The 25,468-nt window shown below is 45.7% G+C and overlaps 1 protein-coding gene across 4 annotated transcripts in view; it reads right to left on the minus strand.

The window, feature by feature from the left end:
• ttc28 (tetratricopeptide repeat domain 28) overlaps positions 1-25,468 on the minus strand; it is a 502,085-nt gene that overhangs the window by 36,638 nt on the left and 439,979 nt on the right. For all 4 annotated transcript variants that reach the window (XM_055655876.1, XM_055655877.1, XM_055655878.1 and 1 more), the window contains 3 exons: positions 7,232-7,411; positions 5,874-6,594; positions 2,420-2,544 (listed from right to left, as the gene is read on the minus strand). In XM_055655876.1, coding sequence (XP_055511851.1) covers positions 2,420-2,544; positions 5,874-6,594; positions 7,232-7,411 — 1,026 coding nt within the window. The remainder of the gene's footprint in view (positions 1-2,419; positions 2,545-5,873; positions 6,595-7,231; positions 7,412-25,468) is intronic.

The raw sequence follows: 25,468 nt of genomic DNA on the forward strand, positions 1-25,468 counted from the left end.
TGTCGGCCTCTTTACAGCTGGGGAGATACAGGGAACTGCAAATGCTGGTCTGCAAAATATGGCACAAAGTGCTGGAGCAACTCGGCGGGTCAGGCAGCATCTCTGGAGAACATAAAATGAACATAACATGAAGAACATGGAAAGGTGACGCTTTGGGTCGGGACCCTGAGACTCGGAGGTTTGTCGGATGGTGGGACAGGGAGCGTGCCGCTGGAGTTGACGGGCGTGAGGAGCAAGGGCCAGCAGGAGGGTGAACTGAGGTAAAGCCTACAGCGCCTTCAAGATCAGCTGCAGGAGGCGTCCCTGGGATACAAAGATGGCCGGACGAGGAGAGCGATGCCAGTTCACGGGAACTACTTCAGTAGATTGAGCGCAGGGGCCGACCGATCGTTGGACTTTAGAAATGGCGCCAAAACATGGCGGTGCCTGCAATTGCAATATATGCAAAGAGAGTTTCACTGTGCAGCTGCACAGGTGGCAAATAAAGGAACATTGAAATGTTCAGTCTGAAGAATAGTCCCAACCCAAAACACTGCCAATCCACGTTCTCCAGAGAGACTGCCAGCGCCACTGAGTTACTGCAGCACTCTGTGTCTCTGCGGCTGGCTGTGTTTCTGTGCATCCCCCCCCTGTTCATTGGCTGAAGTTACTAGGATGGTTTTCCAAATAAGCATTCCGGCGCTCAGCGTGATACGTGAAACATAACAGCAAGAGGGAAGCACGCTGAGAGTGCGGCACCATTGCTGGCTCTGGTTCAATATCGCCCTGGAGATTTTATGACAAAACATTTGATCACTGGCACTCAGAGACGAGATGCTGCTCATTTGGTTTATTCGCATGGCGTTCCATCCTGACACACTTGCTCACAATTTGTCATTCTTATTGCAAATGTTGCAGCATTCACCTCAGTTTTATTATCATAAAGCATCGCATAAAATGCATAACAATATTTTATAATGGGAAAAATAACTGATTAGAAATTGAATAATAATTTAAAAGGATTGAAATGATTTAAAGTATTTTCAAGTAACCATTGCCTTCCCTCTCCCTCTGTCCCTCCCCCACCCTATTCTCCGACTCGTTTCACTGTCCTCCTGAATAATTTTTCTGATTGTATGCGTCATTGTCACCTTCCCCTCAGCTGACAATGAACCGATCTACATTTCCTTGATCATCGGCTGCTTTGATCTTACAGGAAGGAACTGCAGATGCTGGTTTAAACCAAAGATAGACACAAAATGCTGGAGTAACTCAGCGGGACAGGCAGCTTCTCTGGAGAGAAGGAATGGGTGACATTTCGGGTCGAGACCCTTCTTCAGAATGAATCAGGGAAGAGGGAGGTACAGAGATAAGGACGTGTAAGGTGTGGAAATGAGACAAAGGGGATGGCGATCAAGGAGAATGTAGAATAGATCATTGTTAGCTAGGAGCAACAAAGCAAACAGATAAAATGTGAACGAGGACAGTCAGACTGGTCCTAGAACTGGGAAGGGGGAGGGATGGAGAGAGAGGGAAAGCAAGGGATACTTGAAGTTAGAGAAGTCCATGTTCATACCGCTGGGGTGTAAACTACCCAAGCGAAATATGAGGTGCTGTTCTTCCAATTTGCACTGGGCCTCACTCTGACAATGGAGGAGGCCCAGGACAGAAAGGTCAGTGTGGGAATGGGAGGGGGAGTTAAAGTGTTTGGCAACCGGGAGATCAGGTAGATTTATGCGGACTGAGCGGAGGTGTTCAGCGAAACGATCGCCGAGCCTGCGCTTAGTCACGCCGATATATAGTAGTCCACACCTGGTGGTGGATACAGTCGATGAGGTTGGAGGAGGTACAAATAAACCTCTGCCTCACCTGAAATGTCTATATCTTTCATATCCCTTACATATATACCCCCCTTACCGGAGAGTGAGGGAAAGCAAGGGAGTTAGAGAAATCAATGTTAAAACCACTGGGTTGTATGTATTGTGTCTATCATTGGCCAAAGCACGCTGCATTTGAGTCTATCTTCATTGTAAAGCAGCATCTGCAGTTCCTTCCTACACAGCTATTTCTTTTGGTGGTTTTTAAAAAACCGTTCTGATTGAGCATTGTACTAACTGTAACCATAGTGCCCCAGCCCTCTTTCCAGCTGGGTAGACACAGGGAACCGTGTAGATGCTGATCTACAAAATATGGCACAAAGTGCCAGAGTAACTCAGTGGGTCAGGCCAATTTCAGTTCCATTTTCCCAGGCGAGTGTGGAGTTCCCCTTTGTAAGTCGGACCTTGCATTTGCTCGGGTAACTGCGCGCGGTTTGTGACCCTCTCAGCAAGGGCAGTGTTATCACCAGTCGCCAAGCTGCAGTCGCCAGCACGCCCCCCTTTGCCCCCCTATCGGCCCCCTCACAGATGGGGGGGGGGGGGGGGCCCAAGTTGCCACGTACCAGGTGGAGCAACACCCGCAGAGCGTCACGAGCACGGTCAGCATGCTGCAGGATCTCAGACAGCGCTTGGCCGATGAGGGACGATGGGCTGTTCAGTTTAACATCATTCCCGATCAGTGTGAAGCCTGCAAGAGAGGAGCCGGTGTGAAACGAGCGCACTTCATGAATGACCATCAATACTCATCACCGTATGGATGTAAGTGGCAGCCGGCATTCGCGACCAGGCTCGAAGAAGAAACAATTGGAAAATCAGTGCATATGTTGTCAAACCATCCAATTCCATACCTCGAATGACCAATGGCTCAAACTCAGCATAATTTCCATTTACTATGATCCCCGTAATCTGAAAATAAATTGCATCGGTAATTTCCGCATGACAGTGACTGTGCTGCAACTCCGATCACCACTTAAAACAGTGAGCGTATTCTTTGCATTAATGCTCGCGCTGCAAGAATCAATGCACAGTGACTGTAATCTGTGGCAGAACACACAGTGCTAGAGGGACTCAGTGGGTCAGGCACCATCCGTGGAAGAAACGGACAGACTATGTTTCGGGCCAGGACTTCATTCCCTCTGCAGATGCTGCCCGACCTACTGGGTTCCTCCAGGAGTTTGTCTTTTGCTCAAGATTTCTTGTACTTTCATTCCACAATGTTTAGTCAGGCCAAATGGAGGGGAATCTGTGGCAAAACACAAAGAGTTGGAGGAACTCAGCGGGTCCAACAGCATCTGGGGAGCTAATATGCAGGAAGGAACTACAGATGCTGGTTGTACACCGAAGGTGGACAGAAAATGCTGGAGTGACTCAGCGGGACAGGCAGCATCTCTGTAGAGAAGGAATGGGTGACATTTTGGGTGGGGACCCTTCTTCAGTTCGAAGAAGGGTCTCGACACAAAACGTCACCCATTCCTTCTCTCCAGGGAGTTAATGGGCTGGTGATGTTTCGTGCCGGGACCCTTCTTCAGACTGTAAACTCTTGTTACATTCCCTATACAACATGAGTGGTGTATAACATTTTTCTGTATAAAAATAACTAGACTCTCTTTACATCATGATGGAACGGCAGGTGCGTCAGTCAGTGCTCCCCATCTCACCTCTGAGAGATAACAATCTCCAAGCCTGACTGCCGAGTCTGGAGTACAAGCCTTGGCTGGTACAGCAGTCCAGTGAGGATGGAGTGTCACACCCTCAGAGACGAAGTCTTTTGGACGACTTGTTCAACTAATGGACAGGAAAGGATTGGAGGGATATGGGCCAAATACAGGCAAATGGGACCAGCTGAGAATGGGCATCATGGACGTGTTGGGCCGAAGGGCCTGTTGCCGTGTTGTACGGCAACGTGAGTCTAAGCCACTGCCTCTTCTCTCAGATAAACAAGAACGATCATTTGCAGGGGCGAGCAGAGGAGCTCTCTCCGGTGTCTGACACTACTGTTAACCTTCAATCAACAGCACCACAACAGATTGTTGGGCCATTACCACTGTACAGTTTCGGAGGAGAGCTCACTGCGCTCAAACTGTTATGTTTTCTACCCCAGTGCCCACTCTCGTGTTTAATTGTCTGTCGACCAGTGGGCGAAGGCTTCAAGTTGTTAACAGTGCTACGTGGACACAGGGCTTTCTGCAGCTTCTCACAGGGCTGCTGAGTCACGAAACGAACTACTATCTAGTCACTATCTAACTACTGACTATGATACGATAGGACTGTATTTATCCCAGGAGGGGAATTGATCTGCCAATAGTCATAAAACACAAAATACATGAAACATGAACTTAAAGTGACGAGTGGAAAGGATTGGGGCTGGGCTGGGCAACTTTGTGGATGAGTGGGGGTATTTTGAAGAAGATTTTGAGTTTGGTCCAGTATTTTGAGACAAGGTGGGGTTATTTTGAAACTGAGTGGGGTATTCTGAGGCTGGTGAAGGTATTCCGAGGGTTAGGGTTAGGCTTTTGAGGAGGGTCCAGGGTATTTCGAGGATGGGTAAGGGTACTCTGAGGTTGATTGGCGGTGTTTTGAGGCTGATAGAAGCTGATGGATAATGAAGGCTTCGCCGGGACCAGGAGCAAACAAATCATATGGAAGGGCAAAGTGTGAAAAAGACAGATCAAAGCAGAGCCACGAGCAAGGGTGTTGCAGAACTCTCGTCGTCGGAGAGAGGAGAACTGCATCAAGGTAGTCATGCCTTGAGGAGATTTTGCAGTCTCGCTGCTCTGCCCTGATCTGTTGTTTTCACACCTTGCCCTTCCATATCTCTAGTTTCCCTCTCCCCTAACTCTCAGTCTGAAGAAGGGTCTCGATCCGAAACGTCACCCATTCCTTCTCTCCAGGGATGCTGCCTGTCCCGCTGAGTGACTCTAGCATTTTGTGTCTAACTTCGGTGTGAATGGGCATCTGCCCAAACCTTCCTGCACACCAATCAGCTGCTGGCTAGTTGTTTGCCATTTGAATAAATGATTTGAAAAATAAATGAGTTGATAAGGAGACAAATTTCCTCCAGCACTTTGACGCTCTCAGTTTCCTTTCTCCCATTGCTCCCGGCTGTAATATCTTTGCCGTTCCCTGATCCACTAACTAGATCACAAGATATTGGATAATCAGAATGGGAAGTTATTTTTTATTTCATTTCACCAAATTCTGCATTTAAGCATATAATCACCTCAAATGTAATTGTAGATCTGGGATTAGAAATGAATGGACCAGCAATATTTTCTTGCAAATCAGTTTAACCTGGACTAGAACATTATTGACATAAACGTGTTGATCTTTGCCATCTTTTTCGTTCCTTTATGTGTTATTTAGTTTAGTTTAGTTTAGAGATACAGCGCGGAAACAGAGCCCTTTGGACCACCGAGTCCGCGCCGACCAGCGATCCCCGCACACTAACGCTATCGTACACGCACTAAGGACAATTTCACATTTTGTTTTCCAAAGTCAATTAACCTACAAACCTGTACGTCTTTGGAGTGTCGGAGGAAACCGGAGATCCCGGAGAAAACCTACACAGGTCACGGGGAGAATGTAGAAACTCGGTAGATACAAGCACCCGTGGTCAAGGACAAACCTGGGTCTCTGGCGCTGTGAGGCGGCATTCTACCGTAGCACCAATGAGCCGCTCAATTACAAATTAAAACTGCTGGAAAACTGAACAAAAAAACTAAAATACCGGGTTATTCCACAGTTGAAGTTTTTAGACTTTATATGAGTTTCATCCTCATCAGAGGTTATGGAGAGAAGGTAGGAGAATGGGGTGAGGAGGGAGAGATAGATCAGCCATGATTGAATGGCGGAATAGACTTGATGGGCCGAGTGGCCTAAGTCTGCTCCTATCACTTGTGATCTTATGAGTGTGACAGACAGCAGTGAGGTGGCTCACACCACAACCTCTGACCCTTTACATTCTCCCATTTCCATCATCCTATCAATCTTCAACGCTGCACAGTCCGATGGACTAACCTGCCCAGTTTGAAGGATGCGCGAACAGCTTGCTGCTCTGGACAATCTTCATGGCTTCTCCGAGCGCAGCGCTAGACTTCATTCCGTTGAGCAGGGAGGAGTAGAAGGTGTGCACGAACATCTTGGATGCTGCCATGGGCACGGGCCAGAGGGAAACCAAGACACACTGTGCCCCCGCGGCGAGGAAAGCCCGTGTCAGTCCAATGATGCCGTCTGCCGTCACTTTGTTGTTGGATTCCTGGTAGGAGCCCAGGACCACGAGCTTGGCGGGCAGGTGCAAGTCCAATATGTCTGCGGCGGTCAAGAGGAACTCCTGCAGCGGGGGGCTGTCCGTTATACTCTCCACGTCACTCGCGTCGTCCTGCATCCTCAGCGACTCCGGGATGGTGTAACTGTTCCCCAGAGAGCTCTTCCCGCTCACCGTGCTGCCGTCGCTGTTGGGCGTGAGGACCAGGGCGGCGAGCTTCCAGGAGATGTGCGTGGCGAAGTGGACGCACTCGGCCTGCCCGAGCACGCTGGCCACCCGCTCCTTGGTGGCCGCGCCGCTCACCAACGGCTGGCAGCCCAGCAGCTCCCCCACCATGTAGGCCTCCTCCTCCGCCGATGGCATGGGCCCCCAGAGCCAGCGATCCATCACGGCCCCGGGCAGCCGCGGGTTACCCACCACCGCTGCCATCGAGCTGGACGAGCTGCACACCGACAGGCTCTTCCGGAGATGGGACTGCACAAAACACAACACAACACGCGTCATTGACTGAAAGTCCTCCTCATCCCCTTCCCAAAGGAATCGTTCAAGATCAGTACTTGTGTTCAAGGAAGGAACTGCTGATACTAGCTTAAACCGCCAATAGACACAGATTTACAGTAGCTCTTAGGGCTAAAGGAATCAAGGGATATGGGGGAAAAAGCAGGAACGGGGTACTGATTTTAGATGATCAGCAATGATTATATTGAATGGCTGTGCTGGCTGGAAGGGCCGAATGGCCTCCCCCTGCACCTATTTTTCAATGTTACTATGTATTGGTGACGCTTCAGACTAAAGAAGGATCTCGGCCTGAAAGGTCACCTATTTCTTTTTGTGTCTATCTTTAGTGTTCAAGGAGATGGGTGGGACAGAGGATTGATGCCTCAGCAAAGTCCTGCATTATCATTAGGCTGATGGTAAGAGTGGCTTGAAAGAATTAAATGAGAACTGAAACTTTTAGATCAAACAGCTGACAGTAATCCACTGGCATGAAGCCTGTACATGTGGTATTCTGAGGGAACATCTCATTACCCAATGTAAACACAGAAATCTTCACTGAAACCTCCCCCCACATGAAGTGGAGACACGTTGGGGAGTTTTGATGAATTCTTACCCTGGGGCTTGCTTGAAAGGCCCTGATGGAGGGAACAGCAATGATACTGAACCGTTCGTAGAGGTACTCATTAGAGGAGCTTCCTTTCAGCAGAGCGAAGGGAATGAGATAGAGCTCTCCTTCCAGGACCAACACCAGCTGTCTGTGACGACCAACAGGACCACTAGAATGCATCAGTCCCTGTAGAATCAATTAAAAAAAAAAAGGTGTTATTCATATAAACTAACACAATCGTCCTTGCATTTCAGTCAGTGGCAGTAGTGAAATTAGACAGTCACTATATTTCCCAGTTGTATCAATCAAGGTGAACAGTCCCTTCCTCCATGTTTGTTGACTGTACTCTGACCTGGGGCTCCTTACAGGCAGCGGAGCAAGGTACTGCCACTACTCACGGCATCACTGTCACCCAGTCCCGACCCCATCTGAGCAGCTACAACTCACGTTCCAGATTCAGGGACAGTTTCGACCCAGCTGTTATCAGGCAACTGGACCATCCTACCACAATTAGAGAGCAGTGCTGAATTACTATCTAGTCACTATCTAACTACTGACTATGCTACCATAGAACCTTATTTATCCCAGTAGGGAAATTGAGCTGCCAAACGTCGCAAAACACAAAATACATGAAACATGAAATTTAAGTGACGAGTGGAAAGGATTGGGGATGTACAAAGATTGTGGAGGGGGGGCTGTTTGATAACCACAGGGAAGATGGGGGAGGAGTTGTATAGTTTGATAGGTACAGGGAGGAAGGATCTCCTGTGGCGTTCTGTACTGCATCTTGGTGGAACCAGACTGGGGCTGAAGGAGCTCTTCAGGTCGACTAGTGTGTCATCTAGTCTCATTGGTGACCCTCGGACTATCTTTGATCGGACTTTACTGGCTTTATCTTGCACTAAATGTTATTCCCTTATCATGTATCTGTACACTGTGAATGGCTCGATTGTAATCATGTATTATCTTTCTGCTGACTGGTTAGCACGCAACAAAATCTTTTCACTCTACCTTGGTACATGTGACAATAAACTAAATTAAACTGAACTCAACTCAACTCAAAACCTGCATTCTGCACCAGTTGTGTAGGAAGTAACTGCAGATGCTGGTTTAAGTTGAAGATAGACACAAAATGCTAGAGTAACTCAGCGGGACAGGCAGCATCTCTGGAGAAAAGGACGTATTGGGTCTCGACAATCTCAATGTATCGGAAGTGGCACCCATTCCTTCTCCCCTGCACCAGTTGTCTACTCAGAAGATGTAGATGACACAGTGGCTTCATAGATCCTTAATCATTTTAGCTCTAGGGGCTAGTGGAGTCAAAGGATATGGGGAGAAGGCAGGCACATGTTATTGATAGGGGACGATCAGCCATGATCACAATGAATGGCGGTGCTGGCTCGAAGGGCCGAATGGCCTCCTCCTGCTATTTTCTATGTTTCTATTTGCTGGGTTTCAAGTAAAAACATAAAACCCCAATTCTATCAGAGAGGCCATCGAACAGTATAGCACAGGAACAGGCCCTTCGGCCCACAATGTCCGTGCCTAACACAATGCCGTTAAACTAATCTGTTCTGTTGCCATGTGATCCATGTCCATGAATTCCCTGCATATCCATGTGCCTATCCAAAATCCTCTTAAACGCCGCCATCATATCTGCCCATTCCAGGCACCCACCACCCTCAGTAGAAAAGTAGGCCTGCGCATCTCCTTTAAACTTTGCCCCCCTCACCTTAAAGCTCCTGCCCTCTAGCCTTTGACATTTTCACACGAGCAAAAACTCCAGAGAAAACATGGCGAGTTTGCCGTGCGCGTGCACCAGACTATAACGGTGGGGCGAGGGTGCGGGATAGGCACGGAGGTTGAAACGCGGCACAGCAGACCCCCTTCGTGTTCACATCTGCAGTATCCGTCCCTTTCTGTTTCAGCTCCATACATCAAATTATTTTCCCCGCTGCCTCGATGACAAGGCACTCAAATAATTAAAGGATATCACAATAGATGAGCACCTCAGCCATTCCAAACACAATCCACGGCAGAAGGCTCTGAATCTCTCTCAGCTTCATTTGTCTGGTTAGCTGGTCACCGTGATGCCATATATTTAGGCTAATTGTAACAGCTTGACATATTTACAGCCACAGTTATTACACACAGCCATTACATTGCATTAACACCTTGAGAGAATAGAAGCGTACTTAAAATAACATGGCAGATGGCTTTTTGCATACAATTTTCGTTATGGTGCGCAAAACCCTTGCATTTATTTCTTGTTGTTAATTTATCACAATGATTTCCCAGAAAAATTCACAATATTTCTGGCAAAATAAAGCAGGCGAGGTTAGCCTTGCTCCCAACCCCCCCTCTCCACAGCGTATTTTTGCAGACCCCACACATCACCCTGGTGCACTGTTTACAGACTGTGACACCGGGGTCGGCAGCCTTGACAAATACCCTGCCCTGGGAGACCAGCTTCCCGCACGACTTTTCTCCGTTTTGACATATTGTTTACAAGCACCAGCAATTACACTGGAGGGCTCCTCTCTTGCCAACTGCCCGCAGATGCCAGACCCGTATGTTGTGCTGCTAAATATACCACCGTGGGCAGTCTCGGGTCTCTGCGCAGAGGCAGAGGTGACAGGCGGCAGCAGCAGCAGCAGTAGCAGCAGCAGCACCTTACCGCAGGGCAAAAGCACCCAGCAGAAGGCAGCAGGCACCACTAAAGCCCACGCTCCACGCCAGCAGCCAGAACCATCAGCTACAATCACAGCGCGTGATCCCTAAAACACACTGACATGTGCCTGCTAGATTTCCATGTGCTTGAGATGTCCCCAGAGTCTCACATCTTCAATGATACTGCAATGCTTATAACCCATGAATACAATGATACAGGCAATCGCCATTTATATTCAGCGTCGGACCACCTGACGTCAGCACACTCTGCTGAATTAAATAAACAACATTATCATCTTTCCCACAGCTATTATACACTTAATTGCCCACAAATATTAAGGACACAGCAAATGGTTCAGGGCCTCTGCATTACTTTTCGGCAAAATAATACACAAAATGGATGGTAGGTTGACTCTCTGGATGTGCGGGGCCACAAGTCGAGTTGCAATCTGACACACAGGTTTGCAGCAACTGTGACAGCACCCACTTATCCCAGCACTTCCAACACATTGTAGGTTAGAACATAGAACAGTACAACACGGGAACAGGCCCTTCGGCCCACGTTGTCTGGACCGAACATGATGCCTAGTTAAACTAGTCTCTTCTGCCTGTGATCCATTCCCCTCTATTCCCTGCATATCCATGTGCCGACCCAAAATCATCTTAAGCACCACTATTATATCTGCCTCCACCGCCACCCCTGGCAGCGCGTCCCAGGCACCCACCACTTTGTGTGTAAAAAACCTTCCCCGTACAACTCCTTTAAACTTTGCCCTTCTCACCTTGAAGCTCAGCCCTCTAGTCGACAACATTTCAAACTTATCCTTTATGTTGTACATGAAGCCCCACAGCCACCAGGCTATTAAACCTGGCTCGGACAAAACTTTGATTATTAATAACCAATTATCTGTTATTTGCACTTTATCATTTTATTTATTCATGTGTGTATATATTTATATTACAGTATATGGACACATTGACCTGTTTTGTAGTAAATGCCTACTATGTTCTGTGTGCTGAAGCAAAGCAAGAATTTCAATGTCCTATCAGGGACACATGACAATAAACTCACTTGAACTTGGATTTTTAACTGTTAATGGACACAAAATGCTGGACAGCGGGACAGGCTCCCTGGATGTCTCCAAAGGAATCTCTGGATAGAAGGATCGCGACCCTTCTTCACACTCAGACTGTTTTTAAACGGTTTGTTATTTAATTGCTGGTCTCGCAATCACCTGCAAAGATGCACCGATGAAGGTGATAACGATGTTGGCCAAAAACCATACAGTGGAGCGGCACTTGAGAGGGAAAAGCATTGTTGTAAATTGATCAGTAATTAGTTTATTTAAGTTTTAGAGGTACAGCATGGAAACAGGCCCTTCACCCCACTGAGTCCCACTCTCTCATCCACTCCCATACACATGAGGGACATTTTTTTTTTACACAGAGGCCAATTAACCTACAAAGCCTTTAGGAATGTGGGAGGAAACCCACACGGTTACACACGGTGGTTGCCGGTTGCGATGCTAGTTGAAGGTGGTTGCTGGAGGTTGCAGGTAGTGGAAGGTAAGACCTGCAACCTCCGGCAACCACCTGCAACCACCTTCAACTAGCACCGCAATTGGCTTTGACTAAAAAATGACTGATTTTTAAAACGGCAACCTATTTTTAGTTGTGGCCGGTTTTTAATTTTTTGAAATAGTCGCCGGAATATAGAAGAAGCGGAAACCACTTTCGCCCATTAGGAAGACTGACAAAAATCTCCGGGAACCGCACGGAAACCTTCGGTGGGGCGCAAAGTCTCCAGAAGTTTCCGTTCAGGTTTCCTAAGTGGGACAGGGGCATAAATTGTTCAGTTGTTGGTACATATGGCAATAAAACATTCTTGACTGTATGCTGGGTGGATGCAAAAAGTATCACAACAAATACTCAAAGAGCAATTCGGGATCCATACTGGCCAAATGTCCCTCAGTAACCAAATCGGTTCCACACAAAAAAAAAGTATTGATAGTTCTTTTTATTGTTTGTGGGACCCATTTTGCACAAATGAGTGTATGAATCTGCCTAGTGGCTACTAACCTCTCAGAAATAACGTGACAAAGCAGGAAACAGTGTAAAAATACATGTCCTTTCTGTAAACATCACTTTGAAAAGTGGCACTCGCAGACTCGAACAATAATATCTTTCCTGACATCTGCCCAGATTCAGGGACAGTTTATTCCCAGCTGTTATCAGGCAACTAAACCTATCAACAACTGTGAACTGTCCTGAGCCACTATCTACTTAATTGGAGACCCTCGGACTATCTTTAATCGGACTTTACTGGACTTTATCTTGCACGAAACATTGTTCCCTTTATCATTTGTCTGTACACTGTGGATGGCTCAATTGGAATCATGTTTAGTTTTTCCCCAGACTGGTTGGCACACAACAAAAACTTTTCACTGTACACTGGTACACGTGACAAAAAACTCAAACTTAGAAGCAAGTACATAGTAAGAACATTTCATGTATATCAATCATACATTACTAATATTATCAGTTATTTAATCACTCTGCTTCTATTTTTTTTATAGAGAATAATAAAGAGAGAAAAAAAGGCATAATAATGAAGAATGGAACAATTTACTAATAATACAGCATTGGAGATAGGTTCGAAAATTATTAATTATAACTTTTCATCTAATCCTGAGTTCGAGCTGCAGTCAGTTTTTCGTGCCGAACCATTCTGCCCCTTCAAATAGTGACAAACGTGAGAATAAACTAAACTAAACTAAATATGAAATCTCCCAATGCATTCACTGTGAAGATACCTATGACACTATGTTCTGCACTGGGTTTATTTTTGCTTCTGTTGTTGTCCTCATGTATGGTGTGGTTTTCACTGTATCTCAGCACACGTGACAATGAAAAAAACACCATCAATACTGAGTTGCACAGTAATGAGCAGAGTGGCATAATCTGTTATTTTACTGGGCAGCACGGCGGCATAGCTGGAAGAACTGCCCCTCAGCGCCAGAGACCCGGGTTCGATCCTGACCTCGGGTGTGGTCTGTAAGGAGTTTGCACGTTCTGCCTGTGATGCCGTGGTTTTCATCTGGGTGGATGGATAGGACAGTTTGAGAGGGCTATGGATCAAACACAATCAGGTGGGACTAGTGTCGATGGGACACGTTGGTCGGCATGGGGTTGGCATGGTCGGCATGGTCAAGATGGGCCAAAGGGCCCGTTTCCACCATGTAAGACTCTATGACTCTATGACAATGACCTTGCGATGAGTTGACTTTGAACACATGGTAAAGCATTCTGATATTATCAAAGCCACAAAATCATTGAAACTCTGGGAAATATTTCAGTAACTAGGGGGGAAATTCTTGCCATCCACCATGGCCCCATAGACAGACAGCTGGTGAGCAATTGTCTTCATTTTTCTTCACTTCAATCAGGTCCTGATATGCCTAGTGTCCTTGTTTGGCATTTGTCCTCATTTGAATATTGCTGCAGATGTCTCTATCGTCGCTAAATGAGAAGACAAGCAAGTCACTTGCCAGCCCCTTCATATCCGCGACAAGCATCTCCCCATCTTGAATACAACCACACACTCATTTGCATTGGAAGGAAGCCATGCCCTATATTCGAACAACTCAATCTGTTTGTATTAATTATAAAGGCAAATTTAAAACCAATATGCTCGACTGAGTCAAATTAGTGCATCATTTTGTTAATCGCTCTCATCTAAGATGCAGCTTTTCTTGTCTCCTTAAGGAAGAGTAATTTAACTTGCAAATTTCTCCCTCGAAAATAAAAGTTAATTCTATCATGGCCTCTCATGCATGATATTGCATAAGCTTGGGTGCATTTCTTCAGGTGCTACCCCGGACTCATCTGTTCTCATTTACTAATAGCACAGTTGGAGATGGCACTTGTGAGATTAAGGGCCCGCATAGCACAGAAATGTAGCACTCAGTAATTATATCTGTTCATTACTGGGCTTCGCAAAGAACTTAGTGTTGTCCACCAACTAAGATTACAGTTGCAAAACACAGAGGAACTTTACTAACACTCCGAGAATTACAATCTAATATTTTGTCATCAGTGTTGGATCTTATTAAGGTCTGCATATAGCAGCCAAACGTACTGAAGGGTGCATCACTTAAAAATTTACTTCACTTACACATCTTAACTTCCAAATCCTTAATCATTCCTCTGTAACCGTCTGACAAAACCATTTCAGACGTGTGTTTCAAAATAACTTCTTTTTTCCACAAAAGAGCTGACATTAAGCACTTGAAAAGAAGCACAGTGATCTACTTGTTTAAGTATTATTAGTCCAAGGCACTCCATCATTCTGCTGGCTCAGAGACCTGGGGTTAAAGCCTAGAAGGCTGCCTGTGCCTTTCAACCAGTCCAGGCTGTGAAGCCATAGACCAGCATACTCACAAGCCAGTTACTGTCAGCCTCACGAGTGTCGGCAAACTGAGAATAAAATATTGCTGGGAGCCTTTGCGAGGAAATATTACACTCCAGGGTGTAGTGAAGCAGAGGTGTGTGGTTTATTTTCATTATCTGAACCAAGCACATCAAAGCCGAGTAAACATCTCCGACCCCGTTTGTCTGTATTTTCTCAATTATTTATCTCGTGTGCAGGAAGGACCTGCAGATGCTGGTTTACACCAAAGATAGACACAAAATGCTGGGGTAACTCAGCGGGTCAGGCAGCACCTCTGGAGAGAAGGAACGGGTGACGTTTCGGGTCGAGACCCCTCTGTAGACTGACAGTCAGAGGAGAGGGACACAAAAGATGTGGAAGGGTAAGGTGTGAAAACGACTGATCAAAGCAGGCGACGATCAGGGAAATGTAGACTGGTTCATTGTTGGCTGAAGGGGAAGGTGACAATGATGCATACTATCAGAAACATTATTCAGGACGACAACCATGACTAGGCGGAGTAACTCAGCGGGACAGGCAGCATCTCTGGAGAGAAGGAAAGGGGGACGTTTCAGGTCAAGACGCTTCTAGGGTGGGGGAGAAACAGACAGAGAAGGAATCAAGGGTTACTTGAAGTTAGAGATATCTCTTCCATTCTTGCCTGAAACTCTGCCAACTCAGTAAAACCTCATCGACCTGATCCCCGCTCTCTCCATTTTTGTGTCCTGACCACAAGTGTGGGGACACACTTGCACTGGTAGCTTCTCAAACCCATGTACGCATTGTCCCAAAGATAGCACAGCTGAGATTGGGAATGCCACCAATTACAGAATGGTACACCAGCGATGAGTGGAACATGCAGCAGCTCAGGCAGGCCGCTGGAGGGGAACAAAACAGACCACTATAAAGGTGGGCAGGCTGCAGCACAATTCTACAGGTGGGCACGCTTTGCATTGATTGAAAGATACAGCATGGAAACAGGCCCTTCAGCCCGTCGAGTCCGCGCAAACCATCAATCACCCATTCACACTGGTTCTATATTATCCCACTTTCTCATCCACTCCCTGGTGGTAATTTTGCACAGGCCAATTAACCTACGAACCTGCACGTCTTTGGGATGCGGGAGGGAACCGGAGCACCTGGATGAAACAAATGTGGATACAGGGACAACGTGCAGACACCACAAAGGCAGCACCCGAGGTCAGGATCGAACCTGGATTCTTGAGAGACAGCAGCACTACCAGCTGCACCACTGTAATACCCTTCTTAAAATTTACTCCATTGAATTCCAAGCCAACACATGAGTACGCTACACCAACAATGCTTGCTTTTGCAATATACATTTCAAGATTGGCGTGTTACATGTTTCTCATTTTATTTTAAAGTCAGAGTTCACGTTCTCCATTTCTATCCATTTGTTAAATGCCATAATCATTCCGGAATTTTCTGAGCTGTCAGGTCACATGATAAAGTTTTTTATTTATTGCCGTGTCAGAGCAGATCAGTTAACTTGGAAACGGGCTCCGCTATGAATATTTTACTCCATGCCATCAGGTTAAAACATTCTGCTACACGATGCAACAGGCTAGATTTTCACCCGGGCCCTCCTGCATAATAATGAAGCTGCTTGCTATCACCTATCTGGTATCGAGCCGGGATAATATTCTCTTCACTGAAACAAAGGTGCAAGCTTAATCAAAGTGACGTCCATGTTAAAACACAATTTGTGTTTAAATACAACGAAACAAGGAAAAGACATCTTCCAAAATGTCATTGGCAATTGATCCAGTCTTTTATGGAAGATGTCTGCAGGTCATATGACTGTCATATGGGGAACTGTCATATGAGGAAAGATTTAAAAGACTAGGCTTGTATTCACTGGAGTTTAGAAGGATGAGGGGTTATCTTATAGAAACATATAACATCATAAAAGGGCTGGACAAGCTAGATGCAGGAAAAATGTTCCCAATGTTGGGCGAGTCCAGAACCAGGGCCCACAGCCTTAGAATAAAGGGGAGGTCATTTAAGACTGAAGTGAGAAAAAACTTTTTCACCCAGAGAGTAGTGAATTTATGGAATTCCCTGCCACAGAGGGCAGTGGAGGTCAAATCACTGGATGGATTTAAGAGAGAGTTGGATAGAGCTCTAGGGGCTAGTGGAGTCAAGGGATATGGGGAGAAGGCAAGCACGGATTATTGATACGGGGCGATCAGCCATAATCACAATGAATGGCGGTGCTGGCTCGAAGGGCCGAATGGCCTCCTCTTGCACCTATTTTCTATGTTTCTATGTCCATTGTCCATGTTGCATTAAGATTGTGGACAATGTTAGACGTAGAGAGAGAGCGTGCCCATGGTATTAATGCTTTCAACTCAGCTGGGGCGACATGGTGGCGCAGTGGTACAGTTGCTGCCTTATAGCGCCAGAGACCCGGCTTCAATCCTGAGTACTCGTGCTGTCTATACGGAGTCAGTACGTTCTCCCTGTGACCGTGTGGGGTTTCTCTGGGTGCTCTCTGTGTTTCCTCTCACATAAGCTTACAAGCTCCACATAACTGTAATGTTCCCGGAAATATCATTGCATCTGAGCATAATGTCTTAAACATCAAGCCCAGAAATAGGAGAGATACTTCTCCTACTGACCGAACGTGGATTGTCACCTTGTGGTGGTGGAGAAGCTTGTGTGGTCCTGAGATCCTGAGAGCGATGCCGTCTGGAGCTATCCTCCTGGTAGGGTCACCCATGGCGGTAAGGTCAAGGGGGAGGTCTCTGACATAGAGCTATCCAACCAAGACCTCACTGGTGGAACAGGATGGTTGACTTTAGTGGAGCATCACAACGGCTGGGAAGGCAGATGAAGGCTGCAACAGAAAAGGGTCCCCAGTCGTCTTGGATTGCATGCCACTGGATTCTGACCCAGATTTGTCAAGGACCGTGTGGAGGCTGTCTGTGCTCCCCACGTTAAATAAAGTCACGCACAGGCGTCCTCCATGAGAGGACAGTCATACTCGTTTCGAGTGACCGCCGATGACTGACTGAACGGTGGATGATAGTGGTTTTGTACTAATTCTTGACCACTCTGTATTCAATGTTTAGCACAATGTCTCTGTTGCTTTGTCCCAATGTTTGCCCAAGACCAGCAAGGAAGCTAGAGGTTGAGAATTGTGCTCCTTGCACAGCTTGCTAAAGTTGACTTCAGAATGCCTTGGAAATTGGCAAGATGGTTTCTTGAACAAAACAGAGTGAATCACAACAAACAAATGCTGGAGGAACTCAGCGGGTCAGGCAGTATCTGTGGAGGGAAAGGATAGGCAATGTTTTGGGTCAGGACCCTCCGTCAGATGCTGTTTGACCCACCGTGTTGCTTGCAAAATTAAAAGGCTCATTTTTGCGTGTAAATATCAGTAACTTTGTCCACTCTGTAATTCACATTCCAAATCATGACATTTGTCTAAACTTTCAGTGTGTGAATGCAACATCCATTCCTGTTGACTGAAAAAGCTTTGAAATTCGTGAACTAATTATTTTTCTTTGTTTGCCTGATCATAATATAAATCATTTTCCAATCAAGTCACAATTTAAAATTAAAAGTATCACAGAGCTCTCTTATCCCAGTAAACAATGGTACATGAGCTGAATTCTGGAACAGGCTGCCCAGAGAGAGTACACGTAGTTTATGCCTGTACCTACGTTCTTTTTTTTTTTTTTTTTTTTTTGGTTTATTTTATTAGAAGTTAATACAGCACAAAACAGTATAGTGGAACCTAATTTTAGGTGCCAACTATGTAATACCATAATCCATTCTATGTACAACCTCTAGTTTTATGTTATAAGAAGGAAGTAAGCAGGACAAGAAAAAGAAAACAATAAAAAGGGGAAAAAGTGGAAAAATAGATGGAGTAGAAAAACGTGAAGTGTGTATATAAAAAAAAAGGAAGAGAGAAAGTGGAAAGTAGAAATAGAAGAGAAGGCCCCTTAAAAGAGAATTTTTCAAATCTGTATTCGGAGATGTAGATCTATCCGCGTCATGAACTGAAATCAGCAATCCTTACGGTACCGCTGCATCACATGAACTGGACCTACGTTCTAACCATGGCTCAGTAACTTCCACTTTCATAACACTTTGTGAATCCTCATATTCATCTCCGCAGCCTCGAGCTCTGATTACTCTTGCATTCTTCTTCTCAAACTTCCATCTTGCTTCTTCCATAGACTGAAGAACCTCTGAAACTCACATCTCCACATCGTCTCAGCTTGGGCAGCTTATTCCCCAGCGGGATGAACATTGGCTTCTATAACTTCAAGCAGCCCTTGCTTTCCCTCTCTCTCCATCCCCTCCCTCTCTGACCAGTCATAATGTCTCCGACTACATTTTATCTCCATTTACTTTGTTGTTAACTTCACCCAACTAACAATGATCTATTCTACATGTTCCTTGATCTCCGTTCTCTTTGCCCCGTTTTCACACCTTACACTTCCTTATCTATACACTTCCTTATCTATGTACTGCTCATTCCCCTGACATTCAAGAAAGGTCTCGACCCGAAACGTCACCCATTCCTTCTCTCCAGAGATGCTGCCAGTCCCGCTGAGTTATTCCAGCATTTTGTGTCTATCTCATGGAAGATGAGTTGAGGTTTAACCTGGTGGTTACTGAGCACAGAGTAAACACTCCTCCTGCCGTCAGCTGCCAGATCTCTCCAGGACTGGAAAAAACACGGCTGAGTTTGGCTGAAAGTAGGAGTGTTGGACAGCGCAGGACGAGGCGGCATTATGCGCGTGAAGTTATACGTGAAGGTTTTTAACTCATTCTAAAACACATAAAGGTCCAATCTGCAGGCCACATGTGTTTGACTGTCAATCTCTCCTCCTCCCTTTGTTAAGACTACAATTAAGTGGTTTCTGCTCCAGACCTCATCGCTAGCTTGGTGTAAACATGGACTGATTTCCAGGGGCAAGACAAAAGTGACTTCTTCCCACACCAGGGCAGCTTGTGAACAAAAGCATGTGAGTGGAAGAGTTGCTCAGGGCAGTACCCTTGGACCAACAATCTTCAGTTGCTTCATCGATGACCTCCCTTCCACTGGAACATGTGAAGTGAGGATGAGCAGGCTTTTGTTTCCAATTTCAACCCCAGATCAGAGGCAACATTAAGTGGCGTGATGTCATACGCATTGGCACTATTCCTCATACGATTATTCATTTAATGAATCCAAGTGCCATTCATGCCAGAAAGGAAACATCAAAGGAGGTCAAATTGGGAAGATCAAAACCAAAGCAACGTGGCCATATCCCTCTAAACCTTTCCTATATTGGCCATATCCTCTAAACCTTGCCCTCTATCCCTCTAAACCTTGCCTTAACTACTTCCTCTGGTAGCTCATTCCATATACCCACCACCCAATGCATGCAAACGTTGCTTCTCAGGTTCTTAGGAAACTTGTCCCTCTCACCTTGAATCTACGTCCTCTGGTTCTTGATTACCCCAATCCTGGGGAAAAGACTGTGCATTCGCCCTATCTACTCCCCTCATAATTTTATACACTTCTCGATCATCACTGACGCATCCTCCTGCACTCTAAAGAATAAAGTTCTAGCCTGTCCCGACCTCTCCCTGTAGCTCAGGCTCTCAAGACCTGGGACAGCTCTGCACTCTTTGCAAAACAAAATTAAACACAGTACTTCATTAGCGGCTTCACCAATGTCTTATACATCTGTGATACAATGTCCCAACTTCTAATCTCAATGACCTGACTGGTGAAGTCCAATGTACCAAAAGCCTTCTCTGCCACCGTGTCTGCCTGTGACGGCACTTTCAATGAAGTCAATGCTAATATTGTCTTTCTTTCCATGCATGCTGTAAAACTTGCTGATTTTTTCCCCAGCATTTTCCAGGTAGCGCGGCTGGCGTCAGCACTCCCTCTTGTACCAAAGTGGAGGTTAATGCAGAATAATTACACTGCAGGAGCCATTTGCATGCACTTTCTATTGACTGATGAGAAAGTGGTGTCAACAGGTCTTCAGGAGCTTGTTTACTCTCTGCTCCATACGGATATTTCATGTGGTTCAGGGATACTCATACCATGAATAAAAATACATTTATAGATTAGCACATTGCTGTGAGAATACCCTGTGGTTCAATAGATAAATTCACCACAACCAACTGCACAGAATTCACAACACATTACAACATGAGATAAATGTGCTTTTGAAAATCAAGCAGAGCACAATCTGTATCGCAGCACCATGCTGCCCTCTACAGAAACCGGCACTCTCTCAACTCCCACACACAAAGCACCAGGACCAAGATATTTCACGAGGAGAAGGCTGAGAGTCTACCTTTCCAGAGTGAAACATAATGATGAATCTTGAGACAGAAGATGCTGGAAACTTCAGCAAAACAACAAACAGCCGGAGGAGTGTGGGAAGGAGCTGCAGATGCTGGTTTAAACCAAACATGTTCAGTTTGAAAATCTATGAACACGGGACTTGTGTTAGTTGAAAACGTTCTACTATTCAACCTTGTGAGACTGAGTGGGGTGGGGGTCGAGGAACAAAAGGGTTGAGAAAAGCAAGGCATTTACTTTCTCAGTCCTCTAATCCATCAAACAGGAATACCCTGGGAGTGCCAAGATAACACAATATTCCTCAACATGGGTGGAGATTCCCAACCCTTCCTGATCCCAGTGAAGATCCCACATCTATTCTTCTCCTGGGTTCAAACATTGATGAACAGCACATCATAGTTTGCTTCGGCAGTGTACAACCCAGCGGTATGAATACTGATTTCACTAACTTCAAGTAACCTTTGCAATCCTTCTCTCTCCATGCCTCCCCATTCCCAGTTTTCCAATAGTTTCACTGTCTTCCTGAATACATTTTACTGATTGTATGCCTCGTTGTCACCTTCCCGTCAGCTGACAATGAACCACTCTACATTTCCTTACCATCTGCTTTGATATGGCGTTTTCACACGGTACCCATCCATATCGCTAGACTCGCCCTCCCCTGACTCAGTCTGAAGAAGTGTCCCGACCCAAAACGTCACCCATTCTTCAGCATTTTGTGTCCATCTTCATTCATGAAGATTCTCCTCCTGTTCCCTCACTATTCCTGAAAACCCTTCAACACTGACCATTTCCCATCCTCAGACCCCAGTCCCCACCAACCACCCCAACCCTGGTGCTCCTGCACTTAGCTCTCCCTCTCTCTCTTGCCCTGCCTTTCCTGCCCTCAGTGCAGAAGATCGCCGCATTCCCTCCGTGATTAATACACATCTCTGCCGTGGGAAGGCCAGGACTAAACACTTGCTCGTTCCCAGCGAGTGCACTTGTGTGCACAAAGACTTCTGCTTTCAGAAACTCAAACATAAACTTGCACTAGTATACAGACAGTATCTCCCTCCCCCAGAGAATGGCAAATCAATCACAGTTCCCTAAAGTGACAAAGAAAGATTTGTATTCGTACAGTTTTGATCTCAGCTTACTCCCGCCTACATCAGGGTCCAATGGAAACCAGAGAGAGCCTGTAAATGTGGCCCCAACTGAAAACAAAAGGGGATGTTTGGAAGGAAATAGATAGCCTGCATGAAAGGATATTCTGGGGCAGCTTACACCCCAGCGGTATGAATATTAACTTTTCTAACTTCAAGAAACCTTTGCCTTCCCTCTCTCTCGATTCCTCCCCCCTTCCCAGTTCTCCGACTCGTCTGACTGGCCTCGTTAACATTTTATCTCTGTTTGCTTTGTTGTTACCTTCTCCTAGCCAACAATGATATATTCTACGTTTTCCTTGATCTCCACTCCCTTTGTCTCATTTTCACACCTTACACTTCCTTATCTCTGTGTCTCCCTCTCCCCTGATTCAGTCTGAAGAAGGGTCTTGACCCGAAACATTACTCATTCCTTCTTTCCAGAGATGCTGCCTGTCCCGCTGAGTGACTCCAGCATTTTGTGGACTTTTTCTATTTGGCACATTCTTCTGCTGGAAGGGTTATTTCTGATCATGCTGTTGAAGGAATGATTAAAAAACATGGACCTCTGGCACCATCTGCTGGTTTGAAGCGGAATGTAAATTAATTTGAAAACTTCACCTATCCATGTTCTCCAGGGATGCTGCCTGGCCTGCTGAGTTACTCCAGCACTCTGTGTCTTTCCTCTAATATGAACCACCTGACTGTTCTAAACTATGGCAAAAGCCAAGCGTGTTTAATTGTCACATGTACCGACAACAGAACAATGATATCCTTACTTGCAGCAGCTTAAAAGGCCCGTAAATACAATGCACAGAGGCAATATACAATAAACAATTTTTTAAGTAATAACCACAATACTACAATGGCAGGAGTGAAAAGAGAGTGTGGAGAGGATGAGTCTTTGATGATATTGCTGCCTTTCTGAGGACTATAAATTAGCCATCCTTGTAAAAATAGTATGAGCTTCTTGTTTATTAGTGAGATGAGTCAGACTCACTAACTCTTAGCTCATCATTACATCCACCAAGGTTCATGTTTCTTCACAATATCGTATAGAACAATCAAATAATTTACAGACTGTCAGCTCCAACTTTATATACCAGCCCATGGCATGGGTTGGCCTTGCTCAAGTGTCTACTGTAATAAAAACAGGCCCTTCGGCCCACTACTCAATGCCGACCATCACATCCATCTATACTAATCCCACCTGCCTGCATGAATTCCATATCCCCTCTGCCTCGCTCATTCAAGGACTTTACACAGTAGCGCAGTGGTAGAGTTGCTGCCTTACAGCGCCAAAGACCCGGGTTCAATCCTGACTACGGGCGCTGTCTGTCATCGTAACTCTTTGCCCTCTACTTTGAGACACCTCTACCAGGGAAACAGACGCCGACTCTCTATCGTATCAACGCCTCGTGTAGTTTTCCACACCTCGGTCACGTCAACTCTCGGCCTCCGTTGCTCCAGGGTAGACACTCCCAGCCTACCCAATCTCTCCTTGTTCTCAAACCCTCCGCTGTAGCCCGCTACAGACGTTAATAACTACCTCGTGTTCACCTGTCAACCAGGAGAGTCATTTTACAAAACCTGATTAACTAGTGATATACTGGCACAAAAATGGGAAACCATCTCCTTTCATCATCAAGGGCAGTACTGAAGTGAAGTTGGTGATAAACCTGCAGTAGTCCTGGCACTGAGAAAGTTTAGTTGAGTTTAGTTTAGAGATACAGCACGGAAACTGGCTCTACGGTCCACCGATGCCCGCACCGACCAGCGATCCACGCACACTAGCACTATCCGACACACTGAGGACAATTTTACCTTTATACCAAGCCAATTAATATACAAACCTGTACGCCTTTGGAGTGTGGGAGGAAATCGAAGATCTCGGAGAAACCCCACGTGGTCACAGGGAGAATATTAAAAAAATCTCCCTGTGTTGACAGCACCCATAGTCGGGATCGAACCTAAGTCTCTGGCGCTATAAGCGTTTTAAGGCAGCAATTCTACTGCTGGGCCACTGTGTCACCCACAAACGTTCTTCATCAGGAGAATCTCTAGCACACAATCTGACCAATTCTGAAAGTGCCAATAAAAATATCTCTGAGATATATCCTGCCGATCTCTAGTGAGCATGGTCTATCTCTCCTTTACATAATCATCAGCATAACTGCATCGCCCACTGCTACCCTGCATTGCAGATGAATGGCAGACAGCAAGAGCGTTTCCAGAGAAGAGGAGGATGCACATGGGAGAGCGGTGTGGCTTTAGAGAGGATGCAGGCTGAGAAAGCGCTGGACATTTATTTGTTCAGATAGAAGCAGATCTGTCACGGTTTCGGCAAACCCTGCTGTTTGGTAGTGTGTGCACATGACACTCACCTTGCATTCCAACTTAAACTGATCTCTGCCTGCACATGGTCCACATTCCCTGCATATCCATGTGCCTATCTAAAAGCTTCTTGAATGCCACTATCGTATATCTGCCTCCACCACCACCCCTGGCAGCACATTCCAGGCACCCACCATGTTAAAAAAAAGTTGCCCTGCACATCTCCTTTAAACTTTGCCCTTCACACCTTAAAGCTGTGCCCTCTATTCTTTGACATTTCCACCCGTCTGACTGTTCTCATCATTTTAGATACTTATCAGGTCTCCGCTCAACGATCGGTGCTCCAGAGAAAACAATCCGTCTCTCCAACCTCTCCCTGCGGCTAATACTCCCCTAATGCAGGGAGCATTCTGGTAAACCTCCTCTGCACCCTCTCTAAATCCTCCATATCCTTTCTGTGAGGGGGCGATCAGCATTGCACACAATAAACTGAATGATAAAGTAGTCCCTCAAGTTCCAATTAAACCTTTCCCCTCTTCACCATAAGCCTATGTCCTCTGGTTCTAAATTCCCCCCACTCTGGGTAAAAGACTGCGTGCATTCCCCCCATGATCTTACACAGCTCGATAAGATCACCCCTCATCCTCCTGCGCTCCAAGGATAGAGTCCTAGCCTGCTCAATCTCTCCCTATAGCTCAGGCCCTCGAGTCCTGGCAACATCCTTGTAAATCCTCTCTGTAGCAATGTTACAAAATTTTGAGATTTAAAAAATCAAGTCTGCAATTGATCCCATCAGATAAAGCATAACAATAAGTTTAATTTGACACCTAATTCACTTTCATATCTCAAGTATTAAAAAAGTTATGACCATTTTCATACTCGGAAATTAGCATCTTGTTCCCTATTGATTTTCAATGGGCATTACAAAAAAGCTGTGATCTTGGATAGTCAAAAGCACATTTCTTAAGGAAAGATTAACATTTTTAAATAGCCTAAGTGTCCAAAGATTATTCACAAATAATTCACAATATAACATGATTTTTATATCTAATTTACATTAATTTATAGGCCAAATGGAAGGAATTTAGTGTTCAATTGCTGTAAATAAATGCCCATTTAAATCGGTTTTCTAGTGGGTTTCTGTGAACGCGCAGGTTTAGAATGTTGACAGCGCGCTAGATTAGTGCCCTCAAGTGCCGAGAAAAATACTGCGGGATATAAAAAGCCCAAAATGAGCTATTCGTTATAGATAATTATAATTATAGGGTTATATACATGCCCCATTTAATGTAAAAATAAGGTACATACCTTTAATTGTTTGCTTTATAAAACCCTGGGGC

The sequence above is a fragment of the Leucoraja erinacea genome, chromosome 25 (genome assembly GCF_028641065.1).
Source record: "Leucoraja erinacea ecotype New England chromosome 25, Leri_hhj_1, whole genome shotgun sequence".
NCBI lineage: Eukaryota > Metazoa > Chordata > Chondrichthyes > Rajiformes > Rajidae > Leucoraja > Leucoraja erinaceus.